General features: G+C 41.5%; 2 protein-coding genes across 4 annotated transcripts in view; one reads left to right on the top strand and one right to left on the bottom strand.

Moving 5' to 3' along the window:
• DCAF5 (DDB1 and CUL4 associated factor 5) overlaps positions 1-1084 on the bottom strand; it is a 106482-nt gene extending 105398 nt beyond the window's left edge. For 2 of the 3 annotated variants that reach the window (XM_019641393.1, XM_019641394.1), the window contains exon 1: positions 671-1084. In XM_019641393.1, the coding sequence (XP_019496938.1) occupies positions 671-884 (214 nt within the window). In that variant the 5' untranslated portion in view covers positions 885-1084. The remainder of the gene's footprint in view (positions 1-670) is intronic. The other variant, XM_019641395.1, reaches the window with a different exon arrangement.
• Positions 1085-1144: 60 nt separating this feature from the next.
• EXD2 (exonuclease 3'-5' domain containing 2) overlaps positions 1145-16076 on the top strand; it is a 67681-nt gene continuing 52749 nt past the window's right edge. The window contains exon 1 of the mRNA XM_019641403.1: positions 1145-1592. The gene's annotated coding sequence lies outside the window, so the exon portion shown is untranslated. The remainder of the gene's footprint in view (positions 1593-16076) is intronic.

The raw sequence follows: 16076 nt of genomic DNA, 5'->3' as shown, positions 1-16076 counted from the left end.
CCCTTAGCCTCCAGAGCCCTCTGCACTCCCGAAACCAGAATAAAAACAAAACGGAAGGAGATGGAGCTGGGCCCTTAGGGGCGCCGAGGGGGGCGGCCAACGGCCACCGCCCGCCAGTCACCTCCCCTCCGCTCACCCAGGCAGCCCCCGAGTCGCAGACCCCGACCCCTCCGGAGGCCAGCCCTGTCACCGGCCGGCTCCAGAACCCCCAAGCCGTTTTCCAGTTCGCTGGCGACGGGGGCTCGAGCTCCCCCTGGCCTCAGGCGCGCCTCGGCCTCCTCCCCCTCCAATCCCCAAAATGCCCCCCGCACCTTTTAAAGTGCGCGGAGGAAGAGTTTCCCATCAAACTTTGTCAAGCGGTAACCTCGCCCCCCTCCCGACCCACACTTTCGGGGCAGTCAGCAGGAGAGATCACTTTATACTTGGGGTGAAGCGAATTAAGGACCTGTCAACCATTTTGGGTCTTTTTTTATAGAAGCCATCCTCTCCTTCCCCTCCCTCCCTCCCCCTGCAATGGTTTTAATTTGACACCAAACCTCCCCACCGCAGAAGGGGGGTTGAGGAGGAAGGGGGTGGGGACGGAGGGTAGGCGGAGGGTGGCGAGGGAGAGCCAAAGGGGGAGGTTGGGAAGGGGCCGGGAGGCGCGGGGAGGGGAAGGGGGTTGATTTACCTGAGACCAGCCACTGGCCTCCATTGTTGGAGAATTCAATGGCATTGACACAGCCGAAGTGGCCGAGGAGGTCCTTCTTGTAGAGGTTTCTGCAGCCCCGCAGGCGTCTCCTCTGAAAGTCCTGAGTGAGCAGGGGGTCCCCATGCAAGCCCCGCTGGGACAAGAAGCCCACCACTGACCTCATGCTGCCCCCCAGGCCAGCTCTCCTCTTCATCCTGGAACCGCCGCCGCCGCCGCTCGCGCCGCCGCCCCTCCCTCGGCCTCACGCGCGGCTGCCGCGCTCCCCCCACCCAACCCTCCCCCCGCGCAGCGATCCGGATGGTTCTTTAACCAGCCATGGCAGACGGAGCGAGGTGTGCAGACACTCGGTGGCGTTCGCGGCTTCCTGATGGTCCCCTCCCTCCCCTTCCCCCCTTTTTTTTTCTCCGCCTCCTCGAGCAGCTGATCCCCAGCTGCGGCCCGGCTTCCGCGATGCGCGGCCCTTCCGCCCGTCGCGGGCGCCCGGAGAACGCGGGCGGCGGCTGCCCCTCCCCCGCCGCGGACGGCCGGCCTGGAGACCGCGGGCGGCGGCTCGGCTTTCCTGCCGCAGCTCCGCCCCGCGCGAGGTCCCGCTTGCACCCCCTGAACGCTGCACTCTTGTTAAGTTGAATGCGCGTAACAATCAAAGTGGCCCCGGGGCTGTGGGCTGGTCTTCCTCCCCCAGCGACCGGCGGTCCATCGCCTCTTGGAGGCCCAACGCCGGAACGAGTTCGGCTCCCCGCTCTTTTTTTTTCCGTGGGGAGAATGCAGCCCGATGGGGCCAAGAGGTGAGGGAGGACTGCGGGCAGAGGCTCCGGTCGCCTTCCCTCAGTTCGCCTCATTCTGGGGCAGCCCGAGCCCTGTCCAAGGGAACGGAACCAGGAGTTAGGACTGGACACTTGGGGTAAGATCGCCTGGGGATTTTGGTGCACCTCGCCAAATAAATTTTTAACACTGCTCCTCTCCGCCCCCCACCCCGCCCCATTCAGTGCTGTAGTCTCCCTTCCTCCAGCCATTCAGTAAAAAGGCCAAATTGTTCCGCCTGGTAGATAATAGAGTGGTATGTGGGAAAAAGAGGGTGTGGGGGAGGAATTCTTAAGAAATGAGACGAAAATTGCCAAAACCGAATTGAGAAAACTGAGAATCAGAAAGTACTTGCGTCCATTAGTTCCAGGTACATTTGCAAGGCACAGGAGGCATTATTCGAAAATAGGACTACATGCTATTTAACTGGGTGCGGTGAGCTTCCCTTCAGCATCTTGAGTGTGGGCCTCTGAGGCTGTACTGCTGTTAACCAGCAGCTAGTTCCAGGCCAGGAGTAGCTGCAGGTCAGTAGGCTAGGAACCTCAACCTTGACCCCAGTGAGCTAACTGGGTGTTAAGTGCTTTGGAAGTCTACTAGATACACTAAAAGTCTCTCTTTTCAGTGTACGTATTGTAGTACTTTTCCTAGAAGCTATCCTCTGTCATTAAACGGTAATAAGTTACTAGGATAGGCAGGTATCCGTTTTGCCCTTTGAATTTCACAGGAATTACATCCTCTGTATTAGAGATGGCATATGGGTAGGTAGTCAGTGGAATACACCGCCATAAAAGATGGGCTGAAAGTGGAAGAGGTGCATCCATCAAGAAAAATCACCTACTTCTACTTTTTGTACAGTGACAACGATAAGATTAATCATACTAATAAGCAAGTAAACGTTTAAAAGTCAACATTATCACAAATATTGTTGAAGTTAACAGAATTTCACCAAATTCCAGAAATTATGGTTTAAATGGAATATTGTTTCCCTAAATAGAAAAATGTATAGTGCTTTTTTAAAAAAAGATTTTATTCTCAGGATGCTTCATAGTGTTTACTCATTATAATAGCCCCATAAAGATCAGTAGCAGTATACCAGCTTGATTAAAGATTTATAACACCCAACATCTTTTCTTCATAGCAATATCATAATATGTAATTAATCTTTCATTTTTCTGATTATATCAGAGTGTCCCCCACTCTGCTGTAAGCTGTCTGAGAGCAGGGACCATGTCTGATCTGCTCATAGATACATGTCCAGAGCCAGCACATGCTGGAACTTAGTGGCCACTAAGTACATGAGTGAACTTAAGGAGTGGGGAGGAATTTGGAGAGGAAGGTAATGACTTCAGTTGTGGATGTGTTGAGTTTGAGGTATCTGTGCTTCATTCCCGTGGAGACAATTTCAAGGCCATCTTACTGTTTCCTTGATATACTCAATGCACACATTAAAAAATGGGACCTTCTGGCTCCTTTCAATTAATAGGACATCATTTGTGTGGATTGGGGGAGATGGGCATAGTAATAGTGCAGTTGAAGTGACCTTTAATGTGGCAATATATAAGACACACCCTCCTCTCCCCTGTTAGGCATATACCTCTTCTCTATAACTTTATTTTATTTTATTTATTATTAGTTTCATGTGTACAGAACAATACAATAGTTATCCTTTTCACCCCTCACAAAGTAACAACCCTCCTACCCCCATCCACTGCCCTCCCACCCCCGATGTCATACTTATCTATTACAATTCCATTGACTCCATTCCCACACTCTATTCTACATCCCGTGACTATATGTATATATAATTGTAGTTGACATACAATATTATTCAACATCAGCTTCAGAAATACAGTGTGGTGGTCTTCTTAAGACATGAGCCACCTCGCCCCCTAAAAAATATTTACAACATTATTGATTATATTACCCAGGCTGTCTTTTCTATCCCTGAGGCCATATTGTAGTTACCAATTTGTGTTGTCTCATCCCTTCCCCTTCTCCTTCATCCCCACTGCCTCCCAACTAGTAACCCTCAGTTTTTCCTCTGTGTCTCTGAGACTATTTCTGTTTACATTTCTCATTTATTCAGTTTTTTAGATTCCACATATAAGTGAGATCATATGGCATTTGTCTTTCTCTGACTGACTTATTTCACTTAGCATAATGTTCTCTAGTTCCATCCATATTGTTGCAAGTGGTACTATTTCCTTCTTCTTTATAGCTGAGTAATACTCCATTGTGTAAACGTACCACAGTTTCTTAATCCAGTCGTCTACCGATGGGCATTTCAATTGTTTCCAAGTCTTGGCTATTGTGAATAGCGCTGCAATGAACATAGGGGTGCATATGTTTTTTCGAATTAATGTCTTGGGTTTTTCTGGATAAATACCTAAGAGTGGAATTGCTGGGTCATAAGGTAGTTCCATTTCCATTTTTTTGAGATGCCTCCATACTGATTTCCATAATGGCTGCACCAGTCTGCAGTCCTACCAACAGTGCACCAGGTTTCCCTTTTCCCCACAACCTCACCAGCATTTATTGTTTGTTGATTTATTGATGATAGCCATTCTGACCAGAGTGAAGTGGTATCTCATTGTGGTTTTTATTTGCATCTCTCTAATGATTAGTGAGGTTGAGTATTTTTTCATATGCCTGTTGGCCACCTGTATGTCCTCTTTAGAAAAATGTCTCTTCATAGCCTCTGCCCATTTTTTAATTGGGTTGTTTGTTTTTTTGGTGTTGAGTTGCATGAGTGTTTTATAAATTTTGGATATTAACACCTTATCAGATATATCATTGACAAATATCTTCTCCCATTCAGTAGGCTTCCTTTTTGTTTTGTTGATGGTTTCCTTTGTGGTAAAAACACTTTTAAGTTTGATGTAGTCCAATATGTTCATTCTTCTCTCTAAATGACACTTGCTTTCCCCCAATCTCTGGAATAACTTCCCCATTTACCTCTGCTTAAAAATAGACCAGTATCTATCTGGTCACGTGCTAGCCAGTCCAATTCTAGGATTTTGCTGGAAAGTTCCTTAACTTGCAATGACTAGCCAGGACAGAAATGTAGGACCATTCAGCCTGCTTATATCCTACAGCTAGTCTGGGCAGCTTTTTGTAAGGAAGGTGCATAAAACCTCTCTCTTTATTCCCATAATTAGGTTGCCAGATAAAAATATAGGATGCCCAGTTCAATATGAATTTCAGATTCATATTGAATGGGCATTTTATCTGAAATTCATATTGAACTGGGCAGCCTGTATTTTTATTTGCAAAATCTGGCAATCCTACCTATAATATAACCCAACTTTAGGAGATCAAGCCCCATGGTATCTATTTGCTCTTATTAAGAATTCAACATACTCCCTTAGGTTGTTTATTGCAAACTAATAATATTGTACATAACTATGTAACACAAAGTTTTTTGTTTTTTTAGTTTTTTTTTTTAGCTGAGCCATCCTGCCACCTGCTCAGCGGCTGCTTATCTCAGGCAGGGCATTGAACCGCTGTTGCTCAGAACTCGCAATCTTGAGCGAGTTCTTAACCAACTGAGCCACTCAGCCGGCCCAAACACAAACATTTAATCAACTTCAATGACCATATACGCATGGCCTTTCAGATATAGGCATTTGTACTAAAAAGGCCAGTGTACTTAGTTAGCTTAAAAATAGCAAATGGAATTGGACTCCTGAGTAATCTCTTCACTGCATAGAATATGTGAAGGAAAAGGGAGAAGAGTGAAAATTTCTTATTTTTTCTTACTTAGGCCTAGAAACTTCTGTATATTAACATTTATACTCTGGAAGCCTTGTAACACTGTTTTGAAAATTCGTTTTGGAAAAACCAAGATACAGAAATTACTTTACATGGAAACCCTTACTTAATTGCTACATCTAGGGTTGAATACTGATCGGATGGAGAGTTCCCAGAAATTCATTTACTCTTCAACTTCTATTTTGGTTGGCCCTGATATCACTGGAGGAGGAGTAAAGAATCTTTAAAACTGACTAGATGCTAAGGAAATGCTCAAACATTAGAAATTGTTTGTTTAAAAAAAAAACCTAAGAAAATACTAAGTCCTTTCTCAAACATTTGCCAAATTTTAGCATATTAAGGGCTGCATATGGATACAAACATGCTCAGAAATGTTTCACTTAAAAATATTTTCAACTTTGAAATAAACTGCTATTCATAGATAAGAGATATTCAAACATAATACAATTATATACATATAATTTAACTGTAATGTCATTTAAATTTTAAAGGATTTATTTATTGGTCATTTCAAGTGGACAGCAGTCAATTTTAATTTGGGGGAAAAATTGATCTATTTAAATACAGCTTTCTCCAACAAGATCTATATATGTCCTTTCATTTTTTTATACTAATTTTATTAGATATAATTGGCATACCCTAAAATTCATCCTTTAAAAGTCCACAATTCAGTGCAACTGTCACCACCATCTAATCCCAAAACACTTTCATCACCCCAAAAGAGAAACCCCATTTACAGTAGCAGTCACTCCCCATTCCTCCCTCCCTTTAGCCCCTGGCAACCACTCATCCATTTACTGTCTCTATAGATTTGCCTGTTCTGGATATTTTCATATGAGTGGAATCATACAATATGTGGTCCTGTGTCTGGCTTCTCTCATTTAGCATAATGTTTTCAAGGTTCATTCTTGGTGTAGCATGTATCAGTACTCCACTTTTTCTAGACCAAATTATATTCCAAATTATACGGATATACCACATTTTGTTTATTTATTCATCAGTTGATGGATACTTGGACTGTTTCCATTTTTTTGGCTATTGTGAATAATGCTGCTGTGAGTATTTGTGTACAAGTTTTTGTTTGGACATGTTTTCATTTCTCTTGGGTATATATATACCTAGTAGTGGAATTGCTGGATTATATGATTATATTAACTCTGTCTAACTTTGTGAGGAACTTTCAGCTATTTTGCCAAGCAGCTGACCATCTTACATTCCTACCAGCAACGTATGAGGGTTCTAATTTTTCCATGTTCTCACCAATCCCTATTATTGTCCATCTTTTTTCTATAACCATACAACTGGGTGAATGGTTTCTCATTGTCATTTTGATTTGCAATTTTCTGATGGCTATTGATGTTGATCATGTTTCTATATCCTTATTGGCCATTTGTATATCTTTGGAGAAATGTCTATTCAGATCCATTCATCTTAAGGTGTTTTCTAATTTTCCTTGTGAATTCTTCCATGAACAATTGATTATTTAAGAGTGTATTATTTAATTTCCACATATTTTTGAAGTCTCCAAATTTCCTTCTGCTATTGATTTCTAATTCATTTTTTTTAAGGGAGGATTTTTTGCAGGTCTTGAAGTGAATACCCAGAGTGTGAAGCAATTGAATTCAGTAATTAAATTAAATTCAGAATATTACATTCAGAATTTTCAAATCACATTCCAACTTACTTTCCAGACATTTGGTTCAAGTTTGCCATGCATAATTCTTCATGATGAATGAAGAAATCTAGTTTGAAATAATCTGTATGGAGTGGAAGTAGACAGAAATTCTCAATGGCCAGAATTATTCATTTGATACGAGGTATGATCAAACAGTATGGTGAATATTTAAAAAAAATTATTAGAGTAAAAGACACATTGCCATTAATCCCCTCAAAATATTCCCCCTCACTTCCAACACACTTATCCCATTGTTCTTGCAACCTTTCTGAAGCAGTTCTGGAAGTCCTCTTTCATGAGTGTTTTTAGTTGTGCTGTCATGGCTGCCTTGATGTCCTGAATCATTTTTACTTTGGGGAAGAGCCGGAAGTCTCATGGTGCCAGATCCAGTGAATAAGGTGGATGAGGAAGCATCGTAATGTTATTTGACAGAAATTGCCATATTCCAGAAGCGATGTGTGACATGGAGCGTTGTCATGATGGAGGATGATTTATAGCACACTTTAAAACACACCTTCTCTCAAGCATAGCTCACACCCAACTGACTGCACCGAACAAGTTGAAACTTGTCACACACTGTTACTAAGGTTCCACGAGCCGCTTCCCTCCCGTATTGAAGATCCCTGCCTTTCTGTTGGATGGCACTCAGAGCAGCATTCACTATATTTTGTGATCACAATGGAAAGGCTCCATGTCACACATCGCTTCTGGTATATGGCAATTTCTGTCAAATAAAAACATTACGTTGTATCCTCATCCACCTTATTCACTGGATATGGCACCGTGCAACTTCTGGCTCTTCCCCAAAGTCAAAATGACCATGAAAGGTAAACGTTTTGAATCGATTCAGGACATCAAGATAGACACAAAAGCGCAACTAAAGACACTCATGAAAGAGGACTTCCAGAACTGCTTCAGAAAGTGGCAAGAATGATGGGATAAGTGTGTATGAAGCAATTGGGATCATTTTGAGGGGGATTAATGGCAATGTGTCTTTTACTGTAATAAATATTTTATTTAAACATTCACCGTATTGTTTGATGATACCTTGTACAATAGCTTTCAAAAAGTAGTTTTCTCACTCATTACACTAGTAACTGTATCTTGAAGAAACAGTTTTAAAACTCTGTATTTTAGTATCTATAAAGTAGCATCCTACTGACAGCCACCTTATTATCAGTATTGAAAAAGTCAGCAAAGTTCAAATGCTTGGTTTTTTTTGTAAAAGTGGAAGTTATAGGTTCTGACAACTATTTTAATACCTACAGGAAACGCCTAGCAAATCGCTGAGTGAAGCCAAAAATCTCTGTCATTGATCCCAATTTCGTCATACACCACTGTGTTATAAAGATTCTGCTACATCAAATTCTTGCTTCTACAAAAATGAACACATTGACATCATCCCTTAAGCACAAAAAAATGTATTATGGGCAAGCATCATTATCAATCCACGTGCGGAATTTCTATGTCTCCCTCAAGATACCAAAATGACTCATAACCAGCTGGCGTCCTGACCAAATAAGGACTCCAGTGTCCATTTCTTTAAATTTTTTAGATTTAAAAAACATGACTAGAAATCTAACATTTTCTTTTAAAATCCCAATGGACCATCACGCACACCCTGGATGTGGCCTTCCTATTCCACTGTGGGGACTGTTACATTAGAGGATGGGGTAGCGTGGGACCATTTCCACTTCATTGCTGAGGAACATGGGGCCTAGACAGGTGCAGTAAATTGAAGTCAGAGAGGCCTGGTTAGATAAAGCTTCCTAAAATGGCACGTGGCTCAGCCTGTGCAGTCTTGTGCAAATTATATAATCTCTGTGCGTCTGTTTCTACATTTGTGAAATGGAATAATACTTTAAAGTGGAGATAATAATGCCTCATGGGACTGTTGTGAGGATTAAATAAAATAATTTTGTTAATATAACCATAATACCTTTCCTAAACCCTCACAAATTGAGCACAGTCCCCAAACCCTTGCCTCTAGCCTTGGCCTTCCCATCTGCTTCACAAGGATCATGCAGTCCATCAGTTGAGGACTCCCTCAATCTCAGGTCTCCCTGTGCAGAACTCTTGTCCAAGCATAGTGCTTTCTGGAACCATCTCATATTATCTCCTCATGGACCTGGTTCCACCAGTTAGTCCCTCTTTCTCCTATATATTAATCCACTCCAGTGCTACTGGCCTTTTCCCCTAAGTTTTCAAGAATGTTCAAGTGTCTCCCAACATTGCAAAAAAAATTTTTTAACTTAGGTAATAAGTTAAAATCTGTATTTACACTCTCCCCTAATTTCTGAGAGGAAAACATGAATAACAGTTTAGTATTTATAGATCTACCTCATTATTTTAAACTCCTGCATAACATAGTGTTCCATAGTTAACAAAATTTATTGTTAAAGCTTATTTTGATATGTTGGTACATTTTATTCTTTCTTAAATTTTTTTAAAAGATTTTTTTGAGGAATTGGGGAAGGGGACCATTGTGTTTTTCCAGGACCCTTCAGCTCCAAGTCAAGTTATTGTCCTTCAATCTTAGTTGTGGAGGGTGCAAACTCAGCTCCAAGTCCAGTCGCCACTTTCAATCTAGTTGTGGGGATGGAGGGCACGCAGCCCATCTTCCCATGCAGGAGTCGAACCAGCAACCATGTTGTTAAGAGCACGCACTGTCACCAGCTGAGCCTTCCTGCCACCAGTTGGCAGCTCAGCAACTGGTCAGCCCGGGCACAGCTCAGCTCAGATGCAGCTCACTGGTCCATGTGGGAATTGAACCGGCGACCCTGTTGCTCAGAGCTCACTCTCTAACCAACTGTGCCACCCCACCAGCCCAACAAATATATTGTTTTGAGTGTCTACATTGTTCTATGCACTGAGGACATAGCAGTGTACAAGCTGGATAATATTCCCTGCCCTTAAGGAGCTTACCTGCTAAAGGCAGTGGGACACAGAAAGTCAATAAGGTAAACAAGTAAAATATAAATTAGATGGTGATAAGTGTGTTGAGGTTTAAATAGAGTGGTCAGAAAAAGCATCACCAAGAAAAGTGACATTTAAATAAACATTAGAGCTGGCCGAGTAGCGCATTGGTTAAGAGCTGGCTTGGGACGCCAGAGGGCCCCAGTTTGGATCCCACATATGAGGGCCAGTGACACTGCCCTCTACAGCTAAGATGCTGTACAACAGCTCAACCTGGAGCTGGGCTGCCGTGAGTCACCGGCGACGGCGTAGGCTGCAGCCCCTGCTGCAGTGGGTTGCCATGGGCTACCATGTGTAGCCAGCAGCCAGCGTGAGCGGCCAGCAGCTGCTGTGAGTGGCCGTCCAGAAGCCGGCGACTGATCTGCCTCACCCGGGAAGAGTGCAATGATGGTGCCAACTTGGGCCAGTGAAGCAACGTCCTCCACAACTAGACTAAAGAACAAAAACGATAGCAACTTGTCTTCCCCTCCCCCCAATTCCCCAGCACTCTTCCCATTCCCCAATTCTCCAATTAAAATAAATAAATACATAAATAAATAAACAAACAAACAAACAAACATACATTAAAAGGAGGTAAAGGAGAAGCCTTCATGGTTATCTAGGGGAAGGCCATTCCAAGCAGAGGAAATAGCAAGTGCAAATGGCCTGAGGCAGGAGAGTGCTGCCATTGAGTTGTAGTTACAGTATCCATCCATATATGGGCCATGTTAGTTACTTCTCATATGTGGTCAAGATCCTATGTGAATATATTGAAACCAAATGACTAAATCATAAAATTAACCAACACCAGCAATCCTTATATGAAATAACAAGGGGAGTCGGGAGAGAGATTCTTTTTATGTACATACATAAAAAGCTAGCAGAAAATATGCATAGCTGCTACCGTGCTCATTTCTGTTAAGTGGTCACCAGGTCATAGTTGATAATTATAACTTGTCTTTCACTACTCATTCATTATTTCCTTTGCCCTCTGCTAGAATCACTTTTTCTGGTCTGGGTACTTAGTGGGGTAAACCAAATTTCCATTCCTGAAGGATCTCAATCCCCTTCAGAGCCCTGCTTTTTTCTGGTTGCTTTAATTTTCCACTAATCTTTTCTATGAGATATAGAAGTGCTCAGAGGCTTCCCAGAGAATCTCTTGGGCACTGGTCCCTATTGTGTAAGAGACTCAGTTCTCCCTTGGTAATTAGTGTGAATCACCTCATTCAGTTGAATATTCGTTTCTGTGGTTCTGTGGCATGAGGAGCCCAAAATGACTAAATGGCATCTCAACTTCCCATTCAATGGAAATATTATGTTTCATTATATATTATGTTTCATCACAAAAATGTTATGAAGCATTTTTTTCTGTAGAGAACTAAGACCTTCAAACTACCAGAACTCAAAGTTGCAGGGATGGGAATTAAAAAATTCTTGAAGTGGATTATTAGGTGTAAGAGTGAGAAAAGCCACTTCCATTTCCAACCCCTGATTCAAGAATTCATGCATTCTGGCTGTAGAAGAAACAGCACTATATATTGAAGAATATATTGAAATTTGTAAGACAATGTCTATCTTTCAAGATGCTATCTCCTCACTGACATTGGCACCAAAACCAAGCCATCATTAGGCTATTCCAGCATTCCATCAGGAGAGCTGCTTCTGGATAATAAGGTACATGGAAACATCCATGAATTCCACAGACATGAGCCCATTGCTACACTTTTTTACAGTGAAACACGTTTCTTGATTACAAGCAATATTGTATGTAACATTACAGTAGATAAGTCCATGGATAGTGGTGCTGGCAGAAGCACCATATGAGCAGGGAAGAGAAATCCATACCCGTAATACATGTCTATTCCAGTAAGGACAAATTGCTGTCTCTGTGATATAAGGGGTCCAGTGTAATCAACTTGCTACCAATTGGCTGACTGCTTCCCCCGGGAATGTCATTTTGAGGGTCCAGTCTAAGTCTTTATTATAGGCATGTTAGGTTTACTGAGGGACTTCCTTACCCAGGTCAGACTTATTGAAGGGATGGTAATATTGAGTCTGCATAGTCTTCATCCCTGCAAGATGGCCACATTGTACTTGAGCTCACTGAGCAAACAGTGTGTGTCTGGATGAAAGAGGTGAAGGTGACATTTATACTACATGTCACCTTGTCAACCTAATTGAGAGCCTCCTTTGCTGTGGATGTCCTTTTGTGAGCAGTTTTATGGGACTCAAGTATGACATTCTGCCCATTTGAGAGCTCCATCCACATACCTCTTCCCCACACCTTATTACTACTTATCTTCCAATGCCACTGTTCTTTCCAAATCCTAATCATACAATGAAACTGTTAGCAACTACCCCTTCATCAGCATAGATCTGTGCTTCTATTTCTCAGTCCAGATAAAGTGGACAACCAAATGTATCTCTTGGAGATCTACCCACTGAGAGGATTTTGCTTCACCACTGTCTTTGACGGCTACTCCTGTTGGGGGCTGTAACGCTACAGCAGTGTTTTCTGTTTGGTGCAGAATCATCGGTAAATCAGGCATGATATAGGTGAATTACACTGGTTGGTTTTCAAATCTTAAGCCAACTTTCAATTCCTAAGATAATTTTTTTTTTAAGATTTTTATTGGTGAATTGGGGGGATGGGAACAGTGCTGGGGAATTGGGGGAAGGGGAACAGACAAGTTGCTGTCATTTTGTTCTTCAATCTAGTTGGGGAGGACATTGCTTCACTGGCCCAAGTTGGCATCATCATTGCGCTCTTCCCGGGCGAGGCAGATCAGTCGCCAACTTCTGGACGGCCGCTCACTGTGGCTGCTGGCCGCTCACGCTGGCTGCTGGCTACATACAGTAGCCCATGGCAACCCACTGCCACAGGGGCTGCAGCCTACACCGTCACTGGCGACTCACCGCAGCCCAGCTCCAGGTTGAGCTGTTGTTCAGCATCTTAGCTGTGGAGGGTAGTGTCACTGGCCCTCATATGTGGGATCCGAACCGGGGCCCTCTGGTGTCCCAAGCCAGTTCTTAACCATTGCGCCACTCGGCCGGCCCTCCTAAGATAATTTTTTGTCTTCTCCCTTTTTTTTCTTGATCAATCTGGCTAGAGGCTTGTGGATTTTATTGATCAATTCAAAGAAATATCTTTTTTTAAAATTGATCATTGCTATTTTTGCCCATTTTCTATTTTGTTGATTTCTGCTCCTATTTTGATTATTTCCTTAGACTTATTTGTGCTTATTTTTCTAATTTTAGGTCTTTCTTCTTTCGTATTATAAATGTTCAAAGCTATAAATGTTCCTCTAAGCATTGCTCTATGTGCATCCCACAAATATCAAAATGCTTTATATTAATTACCAATCATTAAAAAATATCTTCTAATTTTTCTTGACTTTTTGACTTGTGGATTATTTAAAAGTATGTAGGTTGATTTCCAGATGCTTTGTTTTCTTAGACTCTTATTGTTATTTATAATTTAATTTCATTGTCAGAGATGTTTAAAAATGTATCGATATTTGTTTTATGGCTTAACATGTATGGTCTATCCTGGTGTTCATACCATTTGTACTTGAACATAATGTGTATTTTGCAGTTGTTGGGCAGAGAGTTCTATAAATATCAATTAGGACAAAGTAGTTGATAGTATTGTTCAGTTCTTATGTTGTCTTTGATGATTTGCTACCTGATTGGACGATCGATTGACTAGAGAGGGATGTTAAAATCTCCAACTATGATTGTAGAATTGTCCATTTCCCTTTCAGTTCTGTAATTTTTGCCTCATATATTTATTTGGAAACTTTATTATTAGGTATATGCACATTTATGATTGTTATATCTTCTGATATATTTACCCTTTTATTATTATAAAATGTCCTCTTTTATTTTCCGTAGTACATTGTGTCTTGAAATCTGTTTTATCTGATATTAATACAGCCACTCCATTTTCTTAGGCTTACTGTTTGCATATATTTCTCTATTTACTTTCAAACTATCTGTGTCTTTATATTTTATTTATTGAAAGTGTATATTTTATAGGTAGTAAATGCTGCTAAATATCTTACAATGCACAGGGCATCTCACAACAAAGAATTACCCACAGCCTAACATGGTAAGAAACCCTGATCTACAGGTAGCAATGAGTGGTTGGAGTGAAACTTGAGGAAAACAAACATCCTTCAGGTCATTTTATTACAGGGTTTCAAGCAAGGGATGGAGGGCTGTTTCCACTGATACTGGAGGTTTACAGAGATTTGGGCATTCTAGAATCTTGACTTTGTTTCAGTGAACCCAAATGTCCCCATTCCAAGTTTCAGTGTCACACCCTTCCCAATCAATGCCCTATATTTCACTAAAGAGTTTGGCAAGGCTATGAAATCAACTTATGTTGTAATTCTGAAACCTGCACAATTAAATTTTATGGTTGATTTTCAGCAAGATTAGTCCGCAGATACAAAAAATTAGGGATTCTCATAGAAGCTTTTGTTCTCTGTGACTTGAACTGAATGTTTAATGACTGAAACTTTCAATTTCTTTATGTAAGTTTTTCAGTGAATTCAAATGCAGCCACTCCCAACCTACAAGTTATTATAGTCACCAGTACTGTCAAATATGGCTCCAAAGCACTTGCTTTAGTGGGCACTTCAACACAAATGGCTAAAAGGTGATAAGTTGATAATTTATGATGCCACTACATCCCATTTCTCATTGACAAGTTGCTCAACATTGAATTTGAGTTTAAGGATATGACCAAATCAACCCCAAATCCTATATCTGAGAATCTGTTTCCTAGAAATACTCTTGGGACCATTTGTATATTAATCAGGATTCAATAAAGAAAAAGTATAGCAGTTGTCTTAACTGAGAAAATAAATATAAAGAGTTATTGGAGTTATCACAGGTACTGGAGAATTGAAAAGGGAAAATAGAACACAGAAGTAGAAACTGCAAGTGGATGGGGAAGCAAAGGGTTAAGGTTGGGATTATTGGGACCAAACACTTGGAGGGGCCCTAGAGAGCTGGAACCCAGACCTAGACAAGGACATGCTGCTGACTTATACTGGCACCTCAGTAGCTCAGAGGAGGGCCCTGCAGTGTCAGGACTCAGACCTCTAAGGAGGGTTGCTGGCTAGCTGGGACTGGTATCACTGAGGAATGCGAGGAGGCTCATTCTGGGAATATGTAAAGAAGTCCAAAGCTGGAACCAACTGCTCCTGCTGGCACGAAGAACTGTTGCCTGGGTGACACTGATAGAAACAGGAAGCAAACAGGAAAGAGCAAGTCCCTCTCCCTTCTTTCTGCCTCTGATCTCCCACTATTTGCAGAACCTAACAAAGAACCAGCCTGGTAAAGAAAAACTGGGAATTGCAGAGACCCAGCCTCAGCACGATGAAACATAGTAATATAGATGGGTAGGTTTGAAACAGAGGAACAATATCTTTATAACCAGCTGAGTGAGACAATCATTGTTCAGAATACATCCAAAAGGATGAGGGAGAGGCAGGAGTCTAGGACATTTCACAGGTTTCTAGAATTAGTAACTAAATGAATAGTGGAGAAAGAAGTAGAATATATGTGGAATGGGGAGTGGAGAGGAGCTAGTTTGTAGCATGTGAAAAGATCTGTTGGGGTTGATAAATTTAATTTAAGAAGCCTGGAGTCTAATATAGTATAATTCAAAGTGCCGTCTCTGGACAAGCCAGTCTGTAATTAAAAAAAAAAATTGTGGCAAATATACATAACACAAAATTTATCATTTTAATCATTTTCTAAATTGTGGTAAAATATATATGTGTAACTTAAAATGTACCATTTTAATCATTTTAAATTTACAGTTCTGTAGCATAAAGTACATTCAGATTGTTTTGCAACTATCATCACTATCTATCTCTAGAACTTTTCCATCACCCCAAACTGAAGCTGCACCATTAAACTCCCAATTCCTTCCTTCACCAGCCCCAGGCCACCATGATTCTAGTACAGTCTCTATGAATTTGACTACACTCGCTACCTCATATAAGTGGAATCATACATTATTTGTCCTTTTGTGTCTGGCTTATTTCACTTAGTATAAATCTTCAAGGCTCATTCATGTTGTGCATGTATTATAATTTCATTCCTTTTTAAGGATGAATAATATTCCATTTTAAGTACCTGCCACATTTTGTGCAAACTGTTTTTATC

The sequence above is a fragment of the Hipposideros armiger genome, unplaced genomic scaffold, assembly GCF_001890085.2.
Source record: "Hipposideros armiger isolate ML-2016 unplaced genomic scaffold, ASM189008v1 scaffold_59, whole genome shotgun sequence".
NCBI classification, from domain to species: Eukaryota; Metazoa; Chordata; class Mammalia; order Chiroptera; family Hipposideridae; genus Hipposideros; species Hipposideros armiger.
Note: the sequence above shows the minus strand (reverse complement) of the source record. Positions and strands in the feature narration are given on the sequence as shown.